Here is a 23,754-nt window from a genome sequence, read left to right on the forward strand (position 1 = left end):
CAAGACAGTGTGTTGATTTAAGTAAAAACTTTAAATGCAGCTTGTTTCTATCGAAATCCAACTAGTAGTAGAAATAGTCAGCCAAAATGAATATTGCGGAATTATTCTGGATAACAAACTGGCTTTCGAGACCGACCAAAACTTTTCTCAATTCCTCATTTTTATAATTTTTCAGCGGTTTAATAATTCAATAATGTCACTTGACGGTCACTTTAAATTCAGAAATGATGACTAGACTGCATTATACACATAGTATTATTCATCCTTATTTAAAATGAAAATAGGTTAAAATTCACTTGTATGTCAGACACAAGTCGAATGTGACCTCATGGCAAGCCTACACTAATGGCAATCTGAGCTAAGCTAATATTTCATCATCAGCTAAGCGTTGTTGGAATAGTCTGGATGCTATTAGCAGACTAATGGGCAAAATACTCAGGAGCTGTTAAAGAGCAGCCAGCCTTGGTCACACTTAGGATCCACTGGCTCTTTTAGCTACGCGCATAAATTAGCATGTGAAGCAGAGACACGCAAGTGATGGACACACAGGTGACCCTTCCACGTATAGGTACACGCACAAAGGCACACAACACACACACACACAAGCATGGACACCGTGACCCCTACATGGTTGATGAGACAGGGGCTGATATGCGAGTCAGGCGGAGCCACATTTGTAAAAAGAGATAGCCAATTACGGGAGCCCGGGCTGGGGGATAATAGCCTGCCTGTCAGGGTCTGTGTGCATGATCTGTAAGCGCATGGATGTGTGTGTGTGTGTGTGTGCGCCTGCGCCTGAGCACGTAGCACCCAAGAGTGAATACCAAGCTCCCTATTCTCACCTATTTGCCCTATATCTTCATTGCTTGGGTATTAATTTCAGAGAAGCGTGGCTGCACGGAGCGCGGGTCGTTATGTGTGATTCATCTGGGCTTCCTCACCCCCCCATCCCAAAAAAAAAAAAAACGAAAGACGGAAAGGAGCTTGAGGGCTTTGCTGCCTCAACTACAAGAATATTTCTGGTTCCAGCAGCATGAGACAGGGGCTAAGATTGAACTCGAATCACATTTTTTTTTTCTTTATAACCAAATATGATGGTACTTCCAAATTTGATTAATTCGGTTATTTTCACAGAGTTAAAAAAAAAAAGTGTGTTACGGGGTCCTTGACCTGCTTCTATATCCAGAGCTATGCCACCTTTTAGCTAAATAAGAAACAATGACAACAACCATCTTGTGGGGAGCTAACGAGGCGGGTCATTTAAAGGTGGAGACACAATGGAGGATATCTCGTCAACGTAATGACTCAAGGCATTCCAATCAGGGCGTGTGACGCCGTGGACCGCTATTATAGAGACATTTGGACCAAACAGACCAGAAAGAAAGAGGAGGGGGGAAAAAAAAATACAGCAGCAAGAGAATCATTCCAAAGCTCCAACATCAGTGCTTGTCCTGTACTTTCTACAGACGCATGATCTCCTCAAGGACTCGGCCCCGTCAGCCACGGCGGCCCAGCCACCTGAAACGGAGCCATGATGGACTATCAGAGGAAGGGAACGCGTTCAGGGGAATTGTGTGGATTTAGTGGTCTGCTGCTGACACATGGCTTTGAGCGTGCTAGAAAAGCACTTTAACTCTTCACTGCTTTTATAGCGTGTACACACCCCATAAAACTTGAGTCTATGTGGCATCGCTCACGCCTTCAGACACTCGCACACCGTGCATATGCGTCACATTTGTACATTTGACGACCAAATTCTCCAAACTTTTCACTCAATCGGATTAGTTGAAGCGGTAATTTGATGACTTGTGTTTGCTAGCGAAATAGATGAAGCAAAAAGATGGCCAAAGTGGCGCACCCCTGTCTCTACAACTGCTTTATAGTCGTAAATGTGACATTCTATTTGTTCCACATGACTAAAGATTTTGTCAGTTATATCTGATTGATGTGAGAGCATTATTCGCATTAGTAGCATGTAAGGGGCATAAATGCGCTAGACATAAATGTGTAAAGATTTGCACTGGGATACTTTTTACCGCCATAAGAATCAAGGATTTGTAAACCAGGCCGGATATTGCGATATTGGGATTGAACCGAATTACGATGTGAATTAAGATAACAACTAACACAAAGCAAAGATGTGTCTCTGTTTGAGGTGTAAATTTGTGGAATAAATAAAAATGTCATTCACTTATACAATAGTAAATCCTGCTTAAATTGACAGTACTAATATATTGCCGGCCTTGTCTTCATATATATTTTTTTAAAATAAATAAATCTATACATTGATCACTCCACACATGAGGGTGTAATTTTTACAAATCATGGACCAATTAAAAGTGATGATCTTTTAGACAATGCAGTTAACTGCCAACCCAGTTAATATCTTAGACGTCTATAACCGTCAGTGGCACTGAATTAGTTAATAGTTGAGTAAACATGTCGTTTTTCCTGAAAAGTAAAGATTTTGGAAGTACAAGGATTTTGCCAATCATTAATACCCCAAGGCCTTGAGTTTGACACCTGTGATCTAATCTTTCACCAATCGGAGGAGTCAGAATGTGCAGAGGATTTTTGGATTAATACTATTCCATATTTACATATTCCATCTGTAAAATTTCGCTTCAAAATAAAAGTGTGGCCGCAAATCGTTTTGACCATGAAAATGTTAAAGACCCCCTTACTTATACTGTGCCGATCACCGATTTAGGCTGAGCCGCACTTTCAAATGATGAAATTGGAGAAAACTTCGCTATGTATGCCAATTAATGGCCAAATGAGCGCATCTTTATGTGATTCATACACATTTAAGCCGAGCCAGATTGGAGCTTAAATGCAAGAAAACAAAGCAATATGTGCTCTAGCTCTCTGGCCGTTTCTCCATCTCTGTAATAGAGATGCAAGCTCCGTAATGCTCGCTGGGAGCCAAGCATGAGATTGAGGATTTCTCACACACCATGCATTATTCATAGTGCAGAGCAACAGAGTGTGTAAGATGAGAATTACGCAGCATGAAGAGAACAGGAGAGCGAGGACTGAAGGGAGAACAGGGTGGTGGTGGTGGGGGGGGGGGGGGGGGGGGGTCGAGGAAGGAGAGGGCAACGCAGGTGAGCGAGAAAGACTGAGGGGAAGTGAAAGGAGGGACGGTGGACACGGTCAGATCTCCATTTTCTTTTCCTGTCAGCTTAACCCCCGGATTGTTCTTGGAGTTGGAGAACAGTGGGGTGGGACGGAAATGAATATGGAAACTGGAGAGCCCGGAGAGCGTCGGCAGATTGGCTCACAATTTGCATTTGTTAAGTACGCGTCTTGTGAGTCGGTTTGTATTCCGAGCACAAACTGAATAGCGCGCAGGAAATTTCAGGGCTCCGTTACAATTCGTGTCCAGCCTTCCTTCTGCGTAATGAAAAACAGTGGGAAGTGAGTCGGTGTTGGAATTGATTTGTTTAACAATGGCAATGGAACAAAGCAGGAGGCACGGGAGCAAAAATAGAAGGCTCGCTATCTTAAATGAAACCCCGAGACCAAGAAATTGCAAGATTGTGGCAGATACAATTTGACAAATGAATTGCGCGGAGTGATATTGTGCGTTTTTTTTTTTTAATTTCAAATAATTGATCGATGGCGGAAGAAAAACCTGAAATGATGCTGCAACAACGTTCGCAAAAGACATCAACCCTCGCAAATATACTCATGGCGCTTTTAATTTAAACCTGGAAAGTACAGCTAGTAATTGCAGAAATGTAATTCATCCGCCACTGTTTTTCTTATTTGAATTATTAAATCAAATCGACTGTTGGAGGAAACGGCTGCGATAAAATTGCAGTTATTCTCCTGATGACCCTCATTTTCTTTGTCTGAAAGCCTTTCTCAGCAGAGGACTGATGGTTATTAAAGTGCCACTTTAATGGAATATTCCATTACGCTGTATATTTTGGTTAAAATTTTATCACGCGTGTGTATGTGCACGTATCGCCGTCGTCGTCTCAGACGTGGCCTTAATGACAAGAATGTGACGCTTACTGGCTTTTTAACTTCCCGGTGATGAAAAGCCAGTATTAATTTGGGCTACAGATTTCATTTGTTCAGAACAGGAAAAACAATATAAATCACTTTTAGAGTGATTAGAGGGAGGGTTGGATTAATCCAGGCTTGATTAGGGCATTATGCCGCCTTGTTATGGACACACAGGGTGACTGACGGTAATTACTGTCTGTAATAGGAGAACACACACTCAGTCAAGGCATCAGACACAGCAGCCGAGGTGTGTGTGCGTGTGCGCGTGTGCGTGTGTGTGTGTGAGCGCACGCATTTCGAGACACTGCGCTTGGTAATGTTTCCACCAATTGGAGAAATATGTCGAATATTTGTTGGCATGAGCTGGGATGAGAATTTGGCGACAGACACACAAATAGTATTCCAGGGGAGTGAGTCATGGCTTTCTTTATGATTATTGATATCCTGAGACAAACATATTTACCCGGATAATAAAAACAGATGGCAGTAGGTAAGACTAATATTACTCTGTGGAAAATGAGAGAGGTGCTAAATCAGCAAATCAATTTACGGACGCGCAATTGAGCCTCGTCCATACACAACGTGGACAACTCGAGGAGCCAAAATGTCCACGCAGAAACAAAAGGATATTTGAATTAGGCTCATTACAGGGCGACTGATTTTATTCTTTACACAAGAGGTGTCTTAACGGCATTGTACATTAGAAAGGGTTATACCATTTTTGATACGAGAGGTTTCTGAATGTGTCAAGCTAAATATCCTTTTAAAGTTTAGAAGCAGACATAAGGCGAGCTACCGAATGAGACGTGTCCCATTTTAAAGGAGAAGTGGAAAATAATATATATTACGCATATTTAACACAATGCAGTACATCTCCCGTGTGGCGTGTTCTTCTTTTATAGCGTCCATCGTTCCTTTTCATCACGTCGCTGCTTGGAGAACTTAAAACACGCTGTTGGCTCAGCAAGAGTTGCCACATGATTTGATATGCTGACACCCTACCCCCACAGCAGTCCCTTTGGGCTGTAAAACAGCCACTGAGGACCTTATTTTACGAGTGCACACTTCTGCTCTTTGCATGTTTATGGCCAACATTTGGAACAAATGGCACGCATTGGCTGGAACAACACAGATAAATCTTGTCAAGTCACAGGCGGGGACGTCGAGAAAGTGCGGCACTCAGTGGCGCTCGCTGGTTGACGGGAGGAGTGCTTGCATTATTCAATTAATACCTGAAAGGGGCACAATTTATGCAGCATTTAGCGACGCGGGCCGGGTCGCGCAAACACAAAACATGCGGCTCGCTAAGGCAGACTTGTGTTTGTATCCTGGGAAAAGACTGGACTCCCCCTTCCATTTTGCCAAATCAAATATACAGTGAGAGCAAGCTAAAAGGCACTTTCAATCAGCCGCTGCGGGTCTTTCTGTCAATCCGTGAACAACAACAATCTAGCCTACTTGGAGTGGTCCAAGTCAACATCCATTCCCCAATAAATTCAATCAGTGATGGCGCGCGTACGTGCGTGCGTGCGTGCGTTTGTGTGTCGCTCTGACAGGTACGACAACAAAAGATCATTTTTCAAGTAACACCAGCGCATTGGAGACTCTGTTGAATATTCAAGGGCAGGCGGTTAAGTTTGCAAAAATACAGAATGTGAAGGCACTTGATGTTTTTTTTTTTTTTTTGCACGCAAAGTCGTTCCGCATTCAAAGTGGACAATAGGGGCAAATAATGTTAAGAGAGCTGAGCAGCAGAGTTGTCAGGCCTAAGCTAATGACATTGACGTGGAGGGCCTGCACAGCGGAGTGATTGCCTGACAGTTGCAGAGCCAAAAGCAGAGCTCGCCGCCTCATCATGGCCCTGCCTGCCTGCCTGCCTGCCTGCCTGCGCTCTCATTATTCGGCCACAAATGGAAATGCAAATCGCTCGCTTGCCGCGGACGCCTCAAATTTATTAAACTAAAGGGTTTAATTTCCATTTTTCTCTGCATCAGCTTTATTTATAAATGTCGTGCCCTATGAAGACCCTGTTATTTTCTCCTTCTCCTCCAAGCTCTTAACAAATCTGCTCATTAATATGGAAATGGAGAATCAATCGGGTTTTTTTCTCTTCCCCCCAACCCCCCTCTGTCGAAGGGCATTGTGTGTAATGTAATCTGACTGGTCATCAGAACAAACATGTTTACATATTCACACAGAACTTATGTCCAGACTCCAAAATATGAATAGGATATATTTTTTTTATTTTTAGCTTACCTTAACATAACTAAAGGTTTACATGTTTCTTATTTTCAGTTTTGCTTTCTATAGCCAGATGGCCATTATTAATAAAATGTAGTCACATGACACACAGTTGTCTGAGGCTTGTTGAATTAATATTGAAATCAATGTAGCCTTTTTTATTATTACTTTATGATGATAATGCATATGATATTATATTGGGATTGTTAGTACTGTACTGTATCTGGCTTGGAGTCACAAAGATTTTAAAGGTGGCACAAATGAATGTCTTTAAGGGGAGGCAAAATCAAAATTTTGTTTACAAGAATCTTTTTCCGCTGAGTTCTGATGAATATTGCATTTGTGCAATATAAATTATCCTTCCGTTTTTATCCATCTCAGGTGGCGACCATTTTGCCACTTGTTAACAGGAAATGACATCACAGTTGCTCGGGTCTCAGGTGACATAAAAATAGTGAACTCCAAGAACTTTTGAAAATTTTGACTTGACTTCTTTAAGATTAGCACATTTGGTTTTGGTACCGTGTCGGTGCGGGTAAATCAAATGATACCATTATATTCCGTTTTAGCAAAAGGTCATTAGGTCACCAAATGTTTTTTTTTTGTTTTGTTTTGTTTGTTGTTGGTCCATTTTTGGATTAAAAGAAATACTCTCTAAAATTGATTATCACCAAAGTAATCTTTAGTTTGCATTCAGGTTATCTTATATCTGGTTTTGATGTAATATAATGACAATAATTTTTTAAACATATTTCGGTGATGTGCATTCTTAAATATCGAATGAGTGATTGCACCTCATGACGATAACATTTAAATACTGCAATGCCATCCCATTCACTCATCAGAATATTGCCAGAATGGCGCCAGATGTTGCGGCATTAATAAGCCATAATAGCAAGTCCTGCTTATCCAACCTTTCAGAACTCTAAAATAACACTCATAGACATTAATGAGATGTAATTATACGCCAGGTTCTAATTCAGGGCAATCTGGGGATAATTGCATCCACGGCTTTTAACACTTGGTCGTCAAGTTGGCGGGTGAATGACTTTCCCTCTGCCTCTCAGTCTGCCCGTGTCCGTCTCTCTACAGTCGACAGCCGAGAGTGAACTATCGCACCTATCCACTCTGGTCGGCGACCTAATGAACATTTCTAAATGGCCATGACCAGCTGGTTAGGAGACTAATGTAGCAGCTATTAGCCAAAGTGGTTGTTTCCACACACACCCACATATACACACACGTGGAGCGCAGTATTAGAGACGGAGGATGGGAGGACGAGGGCGGACATTTTCCCCGTCTTTCCCCCCTAGGTGCACATGTAGAGTACATGCACAAAGACGGGCAGTCACAGCCGCGGCGTGTTTATCTTTCACATTGTGCAGCAAACAAACCATGCGACAGATTCTAAACCATTAGAGTGCTTATTAGGGCCTCAAGGTGTGTGCGCATCTGATTAGGAAAATTCAGTTTTACTCAAGGTCTAAGCACTGCGGTTGCAGACCACTGACCATTGATTATTCATAGAGTCTGTGATTGGGTCCATTAATACGAGATTAGAGGAGGAACTGATGCTCACTTTGCGTGTGTGTGTGCGTGTGTGTGTGTGTGTGTATATGTGCGCGCGCTCACACAGAAGGTGAATTGTAATGAAAGTGCAAGCAAGCCTGTGTTTAGTCCATCACTGGGTTCTGTATAAAATAAGTATCGAGTGAATAAAGCAGACGGCATAGTTAAGAGTCAAAGTTGCAAATACGCTAAATGTATACCGGAGATGAGCCTTCAATAAAAGCAAAGAGGTACAAGTGCCTTTTGTTCAAATATGGCCAATAAGATTAAAACAATAAAATTGAGAATATTTTAAGCGCTGTCGTTTACAGCATACCGTAAGATTTCCACCTAATAGCATTTGTTCTCCAATTGAAACTTAATCTGGGTAAATGGTGCTTAAATGTTTAAATCACATTTACAGGCTGTCAACTCATCTGATGCTCTTCACATGGTCACCCTTCGTTTGAATGAAAATAAATTGGAGGCAAATGAGAAAAAAAGATTCTGCCAAGAGAGACAGCGAGGCGGCTACTGACGGCATGGTAGCGCCGCCTAGTGGTCATTACGAGAACCTCGGGTGTCTCGTACAACTGTGGCTGCGCTACTTTCTCTGTGGAGTGGGCCAAAATAATTCATACGCTGTGATTTTTACGAGAAACAAGCCATCATGATAGATATTATGAAAATGATCATCCTCATTGGCAGCGGAGATCATCGACACAGCAGATGCTTCCATTGCTAATCATCCTCATGATCATTAGCCCCATCACCATTAACGTCCTCATTACTATCACATGGAGGAAGATGGCTGTCGTATTTGACCTACAGGAGGTAAAAATACTGTACAGCGGGAATAATCGATTGACTGTAGTGCAATAGGAGCTACATACGGGCACCTAGCTGCACCGTGCCTCCACAAGGCCGGCGTTTAAATAATGGTGATATATTAGTACAGGCCGAAACGTCACATACAAATTGTAGGTAGGTAGGAGTAAGATTTAAAATGCGTGTACCCCAATTAGTTGTGTAATGTAACCATGTTGTGTAACCATGTTCTGACAACTCAAACAATATGGAACTTAATGAGACAGAGATAAAGAATTGTGTTAAATGCAAACAATCAAAAAGTGAATCGCTCCAAAACATATTCAGTACATAAACTGTTGCCATTCATACAACCGAGTTATGTTAAAACCCACATACTCGTGGTTTGGCATTCATTGATTGATTTTGGGAACATTCAATTTGTTAGAAACTCATCTGTTTGCAAAATATTGAAGTGAGTTGAAGCGCTTCATTTAGACAAAAGTAGTCATTTGCCACCATCTTGTGGGATCTGTAGGCAATTACAAACCTCTTGGGAGTGGGAGGGTCACTACTTACTTTGTATCCAACGTAAAAATATCCGTAGTGAAGAACTTAGAAGAAATTAGTGAATACAAATGTCTACTTACCTAACTCGGAGCCATTCATATACAGCAAAGCTGAAAGTCAGCTTTCCACTGTAATTGAAAGTGTTAGTTAATATCATTGAAAAAACATTCTCATAAATACACGACACGTGTATGAAAATAACTGCCTAGAATAATTTACATTTATTGACCAAGTTATTGGAAAGTAACAAAACATGTTTGATTGGTTTATTGATAGCCCAGCTACAGTTTTTAGTCAGATTTGTCAGGTTAACAACACACTTCTCTGTGGTATGTCAAATTTTGAAGACATTAATTTTTGCTTCACTTTCACAAAGAGAAGGGTACACGTCTTGTGCAAGCGTAGTTATTCTAAATGAAAACCAATGGAAAAAAAATCAAAACACTAATTTAAAAAAAAATGTGAATGAAATAAAATACGAATGTTTAACCCTAAGCCAGGACGCTTTTGAAATGAAACAAATAAATTTACTAGGCGTCGTGACGCCAAGCTGTCCGTGGTGCTGAATGTATGACGTCACACCCCAACCGTGCGTCTCCTTTCCTTTCCCTGGTTTTGTTTTGTGCTAACGGGGCTAGCAACGAACGGAGGGTCCTACATCAGCGGACGGTGGCGGAGAAGACCGCAGGCGGCAGTGAGGGGAAGCAAAAAACAAAGGACCGAATACTGCCTGGCAAATAACCGGAAAGAGTTCTCTGAAAGGCTGTAAAATGTCCGACTTTGACAGCAACCCGTTCGCGGACCCGGACTTCAACAATCCGTTTCAGGTAACTAACTACAGTGCACAGATGCTAGCATGCTAACTGTCAGGCTAAACGCTTCAGTCCCTTGCTACATCGCTAAGTAACACGATCAGCTACGCATTAATCACTTAACTTACTACTTATTTGAAGAAGAGGACTTACTACTCTTGCGTATGAATGAAACCAGTTGTGGTAAAAAGAAATAATTATAACACGGCGTCCCCAGTTAGCTGAGTGTAAAGCTAGCTATAGGTTTTCCCTGGTCGGTATATGGCTAAGTGGCACAATCGCCTGCCCACAGAAAGCAGTGGACGCATTTAATACAATTCCAGGCCTTCAAATTAATGCAGGACGACGACAATTTATTGTCTCGTAGTTGACAGTCGTGTTTAAACACCGCCAGATTAGCTCACGTCAGTACGAATCTGTTAGCTTGGATGCTATCCTATTTCATGATATTAGACGTAAACTGTGTACTTGCCTACAGTGTTGAATGTTCCCGGCTTCGAAGTTGCAACTGAAATGTTTGGGTTGCGGTCGTGCTTCATCTCAGAGTACTTTGCCATTACCTTTATGAACTAATAACACCGACTACCGTCACAATACAGTCACAAAATGATCAACTGCAGTTAAGCATTGCTTTTCAGACATCAAGTGAAATGATGCTGCGTTCTTACCTGTTCAACGACGACAACCCTGCCACTCAACTCACTAAAAGGAACGTGATTGAGGCCACAATCTTTTAAGTTTGGGTGACTTGTGATTGGATAGGAAATTGGTTTGTGATTGGGTAGTGAGAGCACGGGAACGGTCTTCCATTTTGGTTGCATTCGATTTATAGGTAAACTTGTAAACATGTTTAGTCTGTCCAGTTCACTCATCATGTTTAAAAAGGTAACAGACCTCCCACAGACTATCACCACTTGTTAACTCAATTTGCAGAGTGCATCCCAATGGTATAAAAGTCTCGTACATTTGTCTTCTAATTACAGTTTAGATTAAATTTGGTGTTAATTGTTTATTTGATTGAATAAAAAAAATGTTTCTTTTAGTTTATTTACAATTTGTACTATACTACACAAACTATACGTTCAAAACTAAAAACATATTGTTAAAATAATACTTTGTTTGAGTGTCAATCAAAACTTGGAAAACTCTTGAAAATACAGCTCTTGTATTGCTTTCTATTCAATGTGCTGGTGTGTGTCTGCTATGATGGCCGATGATTGAAATCTAAAATCCAATATGTGCTATTCTCTGTTTCAGGATCCCTCGGTGACACAGGTGACCCGTTCTACCCCTCCCGGCAGTCTAGAAGAGTACAACCCCTTCACAGATGCCAGAACGGTCAGCTGAACGTCTGATTTCATTTTGCATTGAAACATTATGACTGTGTGTGACCTCATTTGAAATGTTTCAAGCTTATCTCTCCCAAATTCCTCAGTCCCTGGGGGCTAAATTGATAAAACGGGACTGCGGACTTTAATTACTGCTGGTTTTCCAGGCTGCCCCTGGAAATGCCCCCAAGTCTGCTCCGGCACCGTCGCAGAACACACAACCTGCCATCATGAAGCCCACAGAAGAGCCCCCGGCTTACTCGCAGCAACAAACACAGGTGTGATATTGCTTTTTATCTTCTTTCTCTGCAACAATTTGATTTTTTTAATTTACTTTCTTCCACAAGAAGTCCATGTCTAATCAATTTTGGAGAAGGCAAACATGTTTTTTTAATTCAGACCAACAATACAAGCTCACCTGATTGCAAGTCTCGGTTATTTCCTTGGTGGATGTCGTAGGACCAGGCCCGTGTTCAGGCTGATTTGCTGAGAAGGCAGGAGGAGTTGGAGAGGAAAGCAGCCGAGCTGGACCGCAGGGAAAGAGAGCTGCAGTCTCACGGAGGAGCGGGTCAGTAAGTCCGTCCATCCATCAGCGCCCTGTCACTAAAACCTTTTGAGTTTGATTAGATTGTCGGCATTCGAGAAAAACAAGATTAAGAAGCCAGCTGAGCTCGTGCTCGTTTGCTTGACTCTGCCAGTGTTCAATTTGGACCAACACATTTTCTGAATACTGGAAGTGTCACAGAAAGGCATCGAGGTGGACAGCCTTGGAACTGTATTGGTGCAGTCAAAAGTCAAACACCTTTTATGAAAAAGAGAAGAGCAAATTGTGCAAAAAGTACTGGGACACCAAACAGCTGCACATTCAAAAGATGAGAGGAGGTCAAATTAAGTTCACCTGGAAAGTGGCTACTTTTATACTTTCATTTGAGTCATATTGTTGCAAAGTAACAGTACTCTTGTTTAAGTACAATTTTTGACTGCTCACCCCTGACTAAGCAATGTCCATGTTTTGGCAGGTCGTAAGAACAACTGGCCTCCTTTGCCTGAGAAGTTCCCAATGGGTCCGTGTTTCTACCACGACATCGCGGTGGACATTCCCATCGAGTTCCAGAAGACGGTGAAGATCATGTACAACCTCTGGATGTGTAAGCGAATCCATCTCGAAGAAAGAGCGGCTATATTGCCGCTTGAGCTGATTCTCCATCTTACTGTTGCAATTCCACCAGTCCACGCTGGCACGCTGTTTGTCAACATGTTTGGCTGCTTGGCCTGGTTCTGCGTGGACCCAACCCACGGCGTCGACTTCGGCCTGGCCATGTTGTGGTTTCTGCTCTTTACGCCTTGCTCCTTTGTCTGCTGGTACAGACCGCTGTATGGGGCTTTCAGGTGGGTGAGGTTTCTCTTGGTTTTCTTTCTTGCCTTTGCTCTTGTGACACAATGGAGAAATGCCGTGGAAAAGTATTCAGTCCTATTTATCCTCTGCGTGGAGCTGAGACAAACTGAGCTATTTATGCCGTGCTGGCGGCCATGTAATTATACATCTTATACTGCCCCCAGGTGGCCAAGGTGGGGCACAGCATAATGAGCATTCACCGACCTAATTCTGTCCTTTCACTTTCATGATGAAACTGTCGTTGCTTCAATTCCATCAGCTGAAGCGTCTCCATTTCTACCACAGGAGCGACAGTTCCTTCCGCTTCTTTGTCTTCTTCTTTGTCTACATCTGCCAGTTTGGAGTTCACGTACTACAAACAATCGGCATCACCGGCTGGGGCACATGGTGAGCGAGTTTAATGGCTCTTCAGCGCGTCCTCCACGTTGGGACGCATCTCAGGTCGTGGTTGTTGTTTGTTTTGCAGTGGCTGGATCACAGCTCTAATGGGCCTGAACACCAGCATCCCAGTGGGCATCATCATGTTGCTCATAGCGGCACTCTTCACCACACTCTCCGTGGGTTCACTCATCATGTTTAAAAAGGTGACAGACTCCTCCCGCAGACTCAAGAATTCATCAATAAATTGAGCGCCGTCCGTCTCTTGTTATTCAAAACTAATTCCAAGCGTCTTTACAGGTACACGCACTGTATCGGACCACCGGTGCCAGCTTCGAGAAGGCTCAGCAGGAGTTCGCCACCGGCGTCATGTCCAACAAGACGGTCCAGACGGCAGCGGCCAACGCTGCGGCTAACGCTGCTTCCAACGCCGCCCGTGGGACCTTCAAGCCTCATCCATAGACACATTTTCTCACATGCACACACACACACACGCACAAATCTGTCTCTGCTCAATCACCCCCCCCCGATTTGCTAATGTCTTCAAAAAATGTCTTCACTCCAAATCTAACCTCATGACTTACCCTGCCGGTGTGCTAGCCGGGCCCCGAATGAGTCACCTCCGCTTCATTCAGTGGGATTTACAAGCCCACACCTAAAAATAACCCCTTGTTCACCTTCTGTTTGACTGAACGTGTCCATAACTCCGCAGCCACGCTGAGTGACGGGATGACGTGTGCAAGTTCAACGAGGTTGCTAATTCATTAGCGTTGTGTCTCTCTAGAGATGAGCTGCATGTCCATTGGCTGTTTGATGGGCGCCTTGTAAAAGGGACAACTCAAATGGCGTGCGTGTGTGCTTGCGTGGGACATCATTTGTCTTTGTAGCTTGTCTCGCGTTAAAAAAAAAAAATCTTAAGCTGCTATCAATCTGGACGTGGCCTACTGCTATTTTCGGGTTCCTTCGAATAAAGGAAACTCGCACTACACTCAGCAAACAGGCCGACCTAAAAGGGAGGGGAGAGGGGACATACGAGTCATGTGACCCATCTGGAGAAACAGATGAAATGGTATAAATGTACTTAAACAAAACAGTCAGTGTTAAATAATTGGCATGGATTGAATGATGCACATTAACCCGCAGACAACCTTTGTTGAGCCAAGGCACATACAGATTTTTTTTTTTACTTTTACAACCTAGCACCAAACAAAATATATATACAGTATAATGAAATGACGTCCTCTCAGAAATTGACTGTGTGAAATGAAATCTGGCCCTGTGTAGTTGAACACAAAGCTATTATTAGCTTGGCAGAATGGCAACAATGATGTGCACGAGTTAATTGTAGCTTCTGCTGTCTAGTAAAACCATCCAATTGTTCTTCCTCTCACTGGCATAGATAGATGAACAAAGATACATTAATTGCAGTCGAAACATAATTTACAAATCGGGTAAATCAAATCAGAGCATTTCTGACCAGTGGTTGGAAAAGTGGCTGTGTTTAAAAGTTGTACAGACTACTGGATTTGTGTTGTACTTTGCCGCCTCTCACATTAATTGGGGAGGGGCATGCCATAGGGTGAATGACTGAACTTTTATTGTTGCAAATGTTGAACTGGATCTCGTGTTCTAGCTAAAGTGTTGAAAGTTGACATTAATAAGCTGAAGCTAACCGCGGTACAGTATTTATTTTGTTTAGAATTTTTTGGGGAACGCGCATTTCTGTTAATTGTTCTTATTTATGGCATAAATTCTGTTCTTTATGGTTTGACATAATCAATTGGACGGTGTGCTCGTGTTCAGAGTATGACTGATGAAATAAGGCAAATCCCTCAAGTGATATTCTACTGTATGTCCTCAAAAGCTGTGAGAACTCTACCAAATGTCCATTTCATTCTTTTTTTTTTATCAGTTTATGACATTTCACTTCACAAACAATGGAAGTTGTATTGTGCAAGCCGGTCTACACTTGAAGAATGTGAACAAAACAAATGAAAGAAAAAAAAAAGTGTTTTAGACCCGTGACCATGTTACTTCACCGAATCAAGTGTGTCAACTAATTTAAGAGGAATACCATACTTGTACATTCTGTAAAGATGATGATTTGATGCCCCCATTAGGAGTCGCGTTAAAAAGAAAAAGAAAAAAAATCAATGCACTCTTGTCTGGCCTTTGTCGCATGTGAAATAGTTTTCAGTTTTGTATATTTATGGTATTAACATGGAATAAAGATTTGAAAGAGACCATCTGTGGATTTAATTATACAAGCTGCACACTGACTGCAATGTAGCAAAGAGGGTGTTTTTTTGGGGGGTTGTCCCATTACAGAAATCTAAACAAAAATGTATTCCAATACAAACCGGTCATTTTTTTTAAACACACAATCATACTTTAATCTCAATATGTCAATTTCCATCAAGAATACACTCGTGTTGAAAAGCATACAAACGGTATCCCTCCACACTAACATTACCAATTCATTTGCCAAAACAATAATACTTTTGTTAACGTAACGAAAACATCCCATTGACTCACAATGTCCCACTCATCTGCTCACTCTCAGACAAAAAAATCCTACATTAACACTTCTCATGTTTATAGTTGGAAAGAAGATCACTTGTCCAATGATGTAATCCATTTTAGAGGACAGCTATTGTTTACTCTTTAGTGGTCTGTATTTATTGTTCAATCTGTTTATTCTGCAGCCACCACATTAGGTACACATGCATAATGGGATCCAATTAAAATCCATTAAGATGATAATGCAACCGCTGTAAATACAACCACAATATTAATGTTCACATTAATTACAGTTTCATCTAAAACATTATTAGTACACACACTTCACAGTTTAAATTTGTGTTCACATTTCGTGTGTTGGCAATTGGCAAGCGACCCGAGATTTGTGAACGTTTACCACTAGGGGGCGGAAAATCACTCTTCACGTCTAATATTGTTCAATAGACAGCTTGTTGCTCTGAATTTTGTGAGATACGTCATATATTTTGGGGGGATAAATTGGATGAAAAGTGGTTACCTTGGATTGATTGGTTTCTTGAATTGCTTCTGTTCGATTGTGCTGATTCAGTGGTATGCACTTTGCCAGCAAATGCGCAAAAGTCTTTTTCTCAACTTAACCAGGGCTTATTAAGGTACCAAAACAACTATTTAATAAGAATAAAAATAAAATACATCACCTCCAGATCCTAATCTCAACAAGTTCATGCTCCCTTCCGTCGGGACGACTGCGATGTCACAGCACGCAGATGAGACTCTTGCCCTCATCTATCTCCTCCTGCACCTTGTCGCCTGAGGTGGCGATCTCAGCCTGCGCCGACAAAACGGCGCACAGAAAGGTCGCCAGGGTTCCCCCGATGGCCGCGTAAAAGGCCCAGCCGAGGGAGCACAGAGCCGGCCTGAAGGGGGAAGCCTCGGCGCCGCAGTAGCTAATGACCTTCTCGGAGCCCCAGCCGGCGGGGTAGAGCATGAGGCCCACCAGGAGCAAGAGTCCTGGAGGGAGGACACAGGGGGAGGGAGGTCAGTTGAGTGTGGGGGGGGGAGAAGATCTTGCTCCATTCCTCACCTACCTGCAATGGCCTGCATCAGACCGCAGATGTTGAAGATGCTTTTCCTAAGGATGCTTTGGAAGCACATACTGAAGATGGACACGCAGGCTACCACCGTGAGCACCAATATCCCCGCGGCCAGAAACAACATGGCCGCCTGCCAGAAGCCGCTGGCCACCTCGGCGAAGGAGCCAGCGTACGGCCCGCAGCTCACCCCTCCTCCCCGAGTGTCGAGGCGCAGGCAGCGGGCGTAGAGGCCCAGAGAGGGCCGATACTCGCTGGAGTTCCCGTCGGAATCGGAGCGAGGGAATCCCAACAGCCAATCGGGGCTCATGAAAGCGATGAGCTCGGCGAAGGCCGTGACGATACTGAGCAGCGTCCAGAGCATGGAGCGACACGTTACAATCACATGGCACATGGTTGCGCTCTTGGACTCAAACTTGGTGAGCTCTTGTACAGTTCCTGACTGTGATGTTCTTTTCCTGGAAATGTATATGTTGTATTTGTATTGTCCTCAAAGCAGAGATCGACTTGTGAGCAGCCTATAATGAACCAAAGCAGCTTCCCTCCTCCATGGCGCTTTCAGGAACTCACACCTACAAAAAGAGCACAGAGGTTAAGTCGAGTGGGAGTCACAGATGTAAACAAGCGCATTCCGGGATCTCTGTGATTCATCCGTCTTGTTTGAAACCGGCGACATTTCCATACGAGACTATAAATGGGGCACGATATTCCCACAAACTTGGCTCCCCGGGCCAGCTGCGAGCAGCACTTCCAGATGTCCGCTGACTTGATGAATCACGTTCCCGCGTAAACCGGCCCCATCCTGCCGTCGTATTACTCACACACTTTCGTTGACTTGATATCAATAGCCGGAGTTGAGCGGTTTCGGCCCCCCCCCCGGCATTCCACACGGCGTGACATCAGTCACAAGCGGCAAGTCGACACAGGACATCAAGGTTAACGGCAATTCAGAATTCGATTTGCAATTGGGCGAGATTTTATTGGGAACATTTCATGATCTTATCTCTATAAAAAATTAAATTAAAAAAAGCCCTTTGTTGTTCACAAGTAGCTGTGAACTATTAATCAAATTCAAATCAACGTTGTAATGTAGTCGAATGATTTTGAAATGGATTTCATTTTGGATTTTATTTGGTCGGCTTTATTTATACTGTGTATACGCGCACACACACACATATATATATATATACATATATATGTGTGTGTGTGTTTAGATAGGCAGTCCACAGACTTACATTTTGTTGGTTTTATTGCTGTAATCTGACGAACTGACTTTCGTGTAGGTTGGTTGGATTCCACTATTGATGTTTTGCATTTTTCTGATATTATCACAGACGCATCAAGGAAAAGCATTGCTGACATTTCATGAAGAATCTTCTTACGTTTATCTGAGCCTGACCGTAACATAGGAAAACTGCGGGCATGACAACATCTCTGGAGCAAGTATGACAAACAAAAGTTTAGTATTTGTTTTTTTTTGTATGCACATTTTGCATCGTGATTATCTAAGGTTGTGCAGATGTTTGAAGCCATTCCATCTTCTATTCTGGTTCTAACAAGCCTTGGCGGACTTTGTCATAGTGTGTGGTTCAACACAGTAGCAATCAACTCAATACTTGATGACAACACGGAGGCTGGCCGGGCAGTCGGGCCGGTGCGTCCCGCCTAAACAGCAGGGTTTGCCTTCACTCAGATTACCGCTAACGCAAACAGCGTTTAAACACTCATGCGCACCAAAGCCGACTTGTTTACTTTTGTTTGTTTGCTTTGATTTTTGTTTTAGCCACCCTAGTGGATGAAGCCACAAATGTTTCCGAGGTGCTTATAAATATCGTACTGACCGCAAATGAGCAGCTTTGCCACTTTGGACAGCTGGATGAAACTTAAACACACCTTTAAGTAGCAGTTAGACATTCCTATCATCATCATTCCAGCACATCTCTAGAGTTGTATTGTATTTTTGCTGAGTGTGCGAACGCGCCGTCTTTCCCCCGACGCAGGCCGATAAAAACATTTGATGCCTTTCGAGATGGATCGCGGGACGTTCTCACACTCCCGCAGAGACGCAAGTCTCGACTCGAACGTACAGGATCACACGCGTGCTCCGAGGCCCTCACGGCAGGCGGCAGTCAGCGGTCCAACATGAACATTGCTTTGAGAAACAAACCTGCTCTGGTGGACTCTACAACAACAGGATCGTATTTTCCTGTAGTTCTGTATAATGCTGACAACAGTAGCATCGGTGTAGCTAAAAACCTTTACACAACAGATATTCAAAGAGAAACAGTGGAGCATGTATTCTTTATCCTCCGCAAAGAGCGACTAATATCACTGCAGATTAACAATGTTCCAGGATACGGGTGTTTTGCGTTGGGACTTAAGCTAGCACCTTTTTGTCTAGAGCAACTCTTGGGTGAACCTCAAGAAGAGCGGTTGCTGACTTTTACAGTCAGCCACAAACGGTGCTGCACTATTGAGATCCAATACAAAGAAGCTGCGTCACTAATTGCTGCAAATTGTTGTAGCACTTTGCATTCTGGTTTTACGCCACTGCAAACTACCATTGTTTGAGTCAAGTGTCTGGGCCAATTAAAATTGAGTATTATCATTTTTGGAAAGGCAGCCTTTTTGAGACAACTCTCGTCCTGGGTCTCCTTAAATCGTGCAGGTGTTACTTTTGATATTTAATCTTTAAGAACTGATTACATTTTCATGCACAAGACATTTTAATTATTTAACAATAGTTTTCCTGCCAAATCTGCTCCGAATTTAATCGTATCAATTAAACCTGTTTGCGTTCAGAAATCCTTAGATGTGTGCTCAACAACCAATCTGCTCAGCCATGGACGGCAAGATTTCAAATTAATAAATAATAAAAATAATTAGAAATAGAAAATAGTAACCTAACCCTAAAATTAATTCAAATTAATAAATAATAAAAAATGATACCCTAACCCTGATGGGAAAAAATAAAGAATTACGCTGCTTCTCCTAACCTTGTAAAAATGATTTTAGTGATGGTGAAATACCAAAATGTCTGTCCACTTTTAGAAAAGAGGCGTGCTCAAAGCAAAGCTGGTCACTACGCCGCCACCCGTCCTCCATCTGGGCCCAATAGCCACAAACCAAAACCACATTAGAGGCTGCGTCACACACCATCTTACATCACTGACACACAGCTACTCAAACAAGACACCAGGAGCCGTTTCCTCTTTGTTTTTAAAAAATGTGTAATTTGAAACACCGTGCGGTTTGTTGCACAACAGGCAATTTACTTCCAGAAAATAGTTGTTAAATGGACACTACCCTGCCAAATTCATCATGGTCGTAGCCAGTTAGGAGGTCAGACTGACCTTAAAATTTTGAGCGCTAGGGTAAGGGGCAAAATTCTTGAAATTGAGCACTGAAAAGCTTCAAGGCAAAAAAGTGTTCCCCCAAGTTTTCTTATATTTGAATCCGTTTTAATTGAATCATTTCACTCGACTTCTCTGTCCGTTGAAGCTGCCTTGAAGGATTGGTTTTGGTGTTATAACGAGCAATTAACTTTTTGTGGTGACATTAGAAAAGTCTAGAGACTTTGAAACGCTGCAGAGCATGAGATTTCGGTTTTTATAACGAGATCATTTGGAAAAAAAACATTCTTTCCATCAAGAACAGCATTTGATGTTATTTGTTCTGCTTTTCTTCAAATCAAAAGAGGCATCCCTACTAATCTCTCCAAATGTTTGCAGTCTTTTCCTTATCGTTGATACACGAGAGAGGTCAGCCGAATCAAACAACAATACAATGTGAGCTCTGTTTGTGAATCGGTTTCCTATTAGTTGTAAGAGCAACCACTACATTCTTTGGGCCCGAATGAGACGACGTGTTTTGGCACGGCGGGGCAGCAGACAAGCTGCAGCATTAGGAGGAAAAGGACACCTATGCCCTGCAGTGATAACTCAATAAGGAACAGTCATCACAGATCATCTTTACAAAATCAACCAAAGCACAAGCGAGGGAAAGTAAACTCTCTTCTGATATAAAACTTTACTAACTGTACATGTGGACCAAATGGCAGGTTTCAAATGCCACTGAGCAACCTAAACAATCTCAAATGTTGACTTCATTAGTGTATCTAAAAGGTACTCAGATCACTTTTGGTTGGTTGTGGAAGAGTATCGACATATCAAAGTAGTTACCAAACTTAAACCACTGGATATGAACACAAATGGTGCAGCAACACATGTAAACCAAAAATGTAACAATACTCAGGCATATATTTGCTATACACTGCAAACTAAACATGCCTGCAGATTAGTCGCAAAAAAGTGTTTTGCTCAGGGCTCAGGTAACAACCAATCACGAACGTCACATGATCAAACTCAGGTGAGCCGTGATTGGTCATAATCACAGCCCTGAGTCACTGATGTCATTTTCAGTGAGATGGATAAAAACAAGTGGACTTTGCATCTTAATTCATATTCCATAAACACAATCATATAATAATAATAATAATAATAAATCGGAATAATGTTTTGACTAGGGGAGCGCATGGAACATACTGTAAAGAAGACAATAGGTGGTTTATGATGTCTAGCCTTTTGAGGTTGTCTCGCATTATCATTCAACACATTTAAGGCAAGCATGACAAATGTCACATGTTAACACTGCCATACAGAGAATTGACATATTCACTGCTTGTCTACAAACAAACTCTCTGAGGCGCTTGCCTATCAGTTAAGTGTGAAATTGCACAACTAAGTAAAACAATTTGTGCTAGCCACAGTATGCCATAAAATGTGCCTTGAAGCAAGCCGCTCAGATTTTGGCTAGACTGAGTTCAGAATGTCGTTAAACTTTTGCAGTGTTTGATAACAGCGATTCTTTCAGGGTGTAGAAATCTGTTGGGAAAAAAAATCTCACAGCACACCACCAAAGACATTAAAAGTGAGATTTCACCTCAATTTACTCTTAGTGTGTACATCCGATGACTGAATGGCAACAGATAGACATTAACCAAACCTTCTATCATCTGCTTGAAGAGCATTTAATCGTCCTGCCTGTTCTCAGAGCAATTCTCAGATTGGTCGGGAATTTCTGTGTCAGTGTGTAAGGTCATTTGAAAAGACATTCCCATAGATCATTGGCATGCACATGAGGGTGTGTGAATTAAAGCGAGGCTCCTGATCTGGTGCCACTCTCAACCCAACAAAGGCCGCTCTGAGACAGTCTTAGACACACCACCGCTGGTCCAGAATGCTCTCCTTCATCCTCAAAGATGAGGCGCCGCAACCTTTAACCTTTTCACCGGGTGCAGCGGGCCGGCCCCCTCGATACTAGCGGCGACTTGGCAGTGCCCCCCCCCCCCTCACACTTTGTCACAAACAAAGCCCACTCAGTGACCCTCACATTTCTCAAACACAAAGGCAGGAATGACCCACCCTGGTCTTTCAAAAAAAAAAGTAGAAAATACTTTTGATTCACACACTTCCAAAACTAACTACAAACACAACTAACTACCTAACACAAAACCTTAATTAAGCTTGTAGGAGTGAGAGGGGATTTCCTAATGTAGTCATTTGGAAATAGTAGCTTGCACTTGAACTAAGCAAGAACAAACACAAAGCGCTTTCCTGGTTTTGTTTTGGGATGTAGTAGTGCTTTCCTTTGCAACAAGCACGGCTCCATGGGTGACGCTGGTAAGCGGCCCTCATGGACATGGAACTGGTAGAAAAGGAAAAGGAGGAAAAAGGAGGAGGGGGACACCTGTAGCTGGTGTGCCATGCACAAATGTGTGAAGGAAAATCAACATTTTCATTTGCCTTTGGACATCACTGACGATAGTTCATGGAAAGTCCAGTGATCAACTGGTGTTTTTCTTTTTCTTTCAATCTTGTTTTTTTTTTGTTTTAAGTCAATTTATTTATATTGCTCTTAAGAAATAGAATTAGCTCAATTTTATTTGACGATAAGTTCAGCAGCTCGTTCAGACTATTAATTGATTGTGGAGTCTAAAAAAAACGAGGGCGCCATTTTTGTAAACAGCAAACCACTTTGATTGGCATGATTCAAGTCGGGTGTAACCACTCCCACGACGGCGCAGCTCGCCTATTTAGCTATAATTTTGATTTAACTTTTACCTCATACATTTTAATTGAATCGCTATCGTTCTACATTTTTAAAAAAAAGTGTTTTTCAAAAGTACATAATTTACAGTGGCTTTTTGAGAATATTAAATATGCTTTTTATACGATTTTTAATAAACACCTTGGCCTACTACTCTACTGTAATGTTAGTCATTTTGATTTGAGAACCACTGCCAGAGTAAAAAAAAAAAAAAGACCATGCACATGCTCACGCAACATACATGTCATGAATAATGCAATCACTTTTTTCCATTCATGATACCTGCCATCTTGCACAATAGAAAATGCCACAATGATTTGATGGCAGGAAATAAGTTGCTACTTTTTCCACTTCTATTTAGAGCCTACCTTTGGGATACAGTACAGTTGGAAGAGGGCTTGTCAACGCAATAAAAGTCGTTCCACCTTTGAGCTTTTCCCTAACTAAATCTAAACAAACGCTACTTGAACAGAGATACAAACATGCTTCCATACCTGTTGAAGGCAAAAGCACACGAGAAGGTGGCGCCAGAGCCCTTTCCACGCGAGCGTTGCAAAAAAAAAAAAGTAAGTTGAAAAGAAAAACGTGCACAATAAAGGAGACGTTGTGTTGTTTTGGCTAAGAGAAACGTCTCCCGGTGGGAGTCAAGCTTCATTCACTCAAGTCTCTCTTCTCTTCTCTTCTTTGGGAAGTGCCTCGCCTCCTCCTTTTCCTCCTTCCTCCTCCTCCTTCTATGTGATGACGTCAGCCCCCTCCCTCAAGTCAAAAACAATTACTACATTTAGTTTCTGTATTTCCTTCATATTTAATATTTCCGCTTTATTGTTTTATATATTCGTAATGAGGTCAAACTACATTTTTAAGTGCTTTATAAATAAAGTCGGCACTTATGAATGCTCTAAACAAGGCATTTAACTTTTTTTTTCTCAAAAGGGGGAATCGAAAAGATACACAGATGT

The 23,754-nt window shown here is 42.2% G+C and overlaps 2 protein-coding genes across 3 annotated transcripts; one reads left to right on the forward strand and one right to left on the reverse strand.

Annotated features, from left to right (window-relative positions):
* The first annotated feature begins 9,777 nt into the window (after positions 1 to 9,777).
* LOC133153939 (secretory carrier-associated membrane protein 1-like) lies at positions 9,778 to 15,340 on the forward strand. The gene is made up of 9 exons (XM_061278261.1): positions 9,778 to 10,010; positions 11,253 to 11,333; positions 11,491 to 11,601; positions 11,783 to 11,891; positions 12,343 to 12,471; positions 12,553 to 12,712; positions 13,005 to 13,106; positions 13,186 to 13,303; positions 13,398 to 15,340. Exons 1-9 carry the CDS (start codon positions 9,954 to 9,956, stop codon positions 13,557 to 13,559), a joined length of 1,029 nt encoding a protein of 342 aa, XP_061134245.1. The 5' UTR covers positions 9,778 to 9,953; the 3' UTR covers positions 13,560 to 15,340.
* Positions 15,341 to 15,460: 120 nt separating this feature from the next.
* On the reverse strand, positions 15,461 to 23,504 carry LOC133153940 (LHFPL tetraspan subfamily member 2a protein-like). Of its 2 annotated transcripts, none has more exons than XM_061278262.1 (3): positions 23,290 to 23,504; positions 16,685 to 17,259; positions 15,461 to 16,607 (listed from the first exon to the last, which is right to left on the reverse strand). In XM_061278262.1, exons 2-3 carry the CDS (start codon positions 17,079 to 17,081, stop codon positions 16,351 to 16,353), a joined length of 654 nt encoding a protein of 217 aa, XP_061134246.1. In that variant the 5' UTR covers positions 17,082 to 17,259; positions 23,290 to 23,504; the 3' UTR covers positions 15,461 to 16,350. The 2 variants fall into 2 exon arrangements, with proteins under 2 accessions (XP_061134246.1, XP_061134247.1); XM_061278263.1 differs by having other exon boundaries at positions 23,164 to 23,299.
* Between the last annotated feature and the right edge of the window lie 250 nt (positions 23,505 to 23,754).

This window comes from Syngnathus typhle, linkage group LG5 (genome assembly GCF_033458585.1).
Source record: "Syngnathus typhle isolate RoL2023-S1 ecotype Sweden linkage group LG5, RoL_Styp_1.0, whole genome shotgun sequence".
Lineage (NCBI taxonomy): Eukaryota > Metazoa > Chordata > Actinopteri > Syngnathiformes > Syngnathidae > Syngnathus > Syngnathus typhle.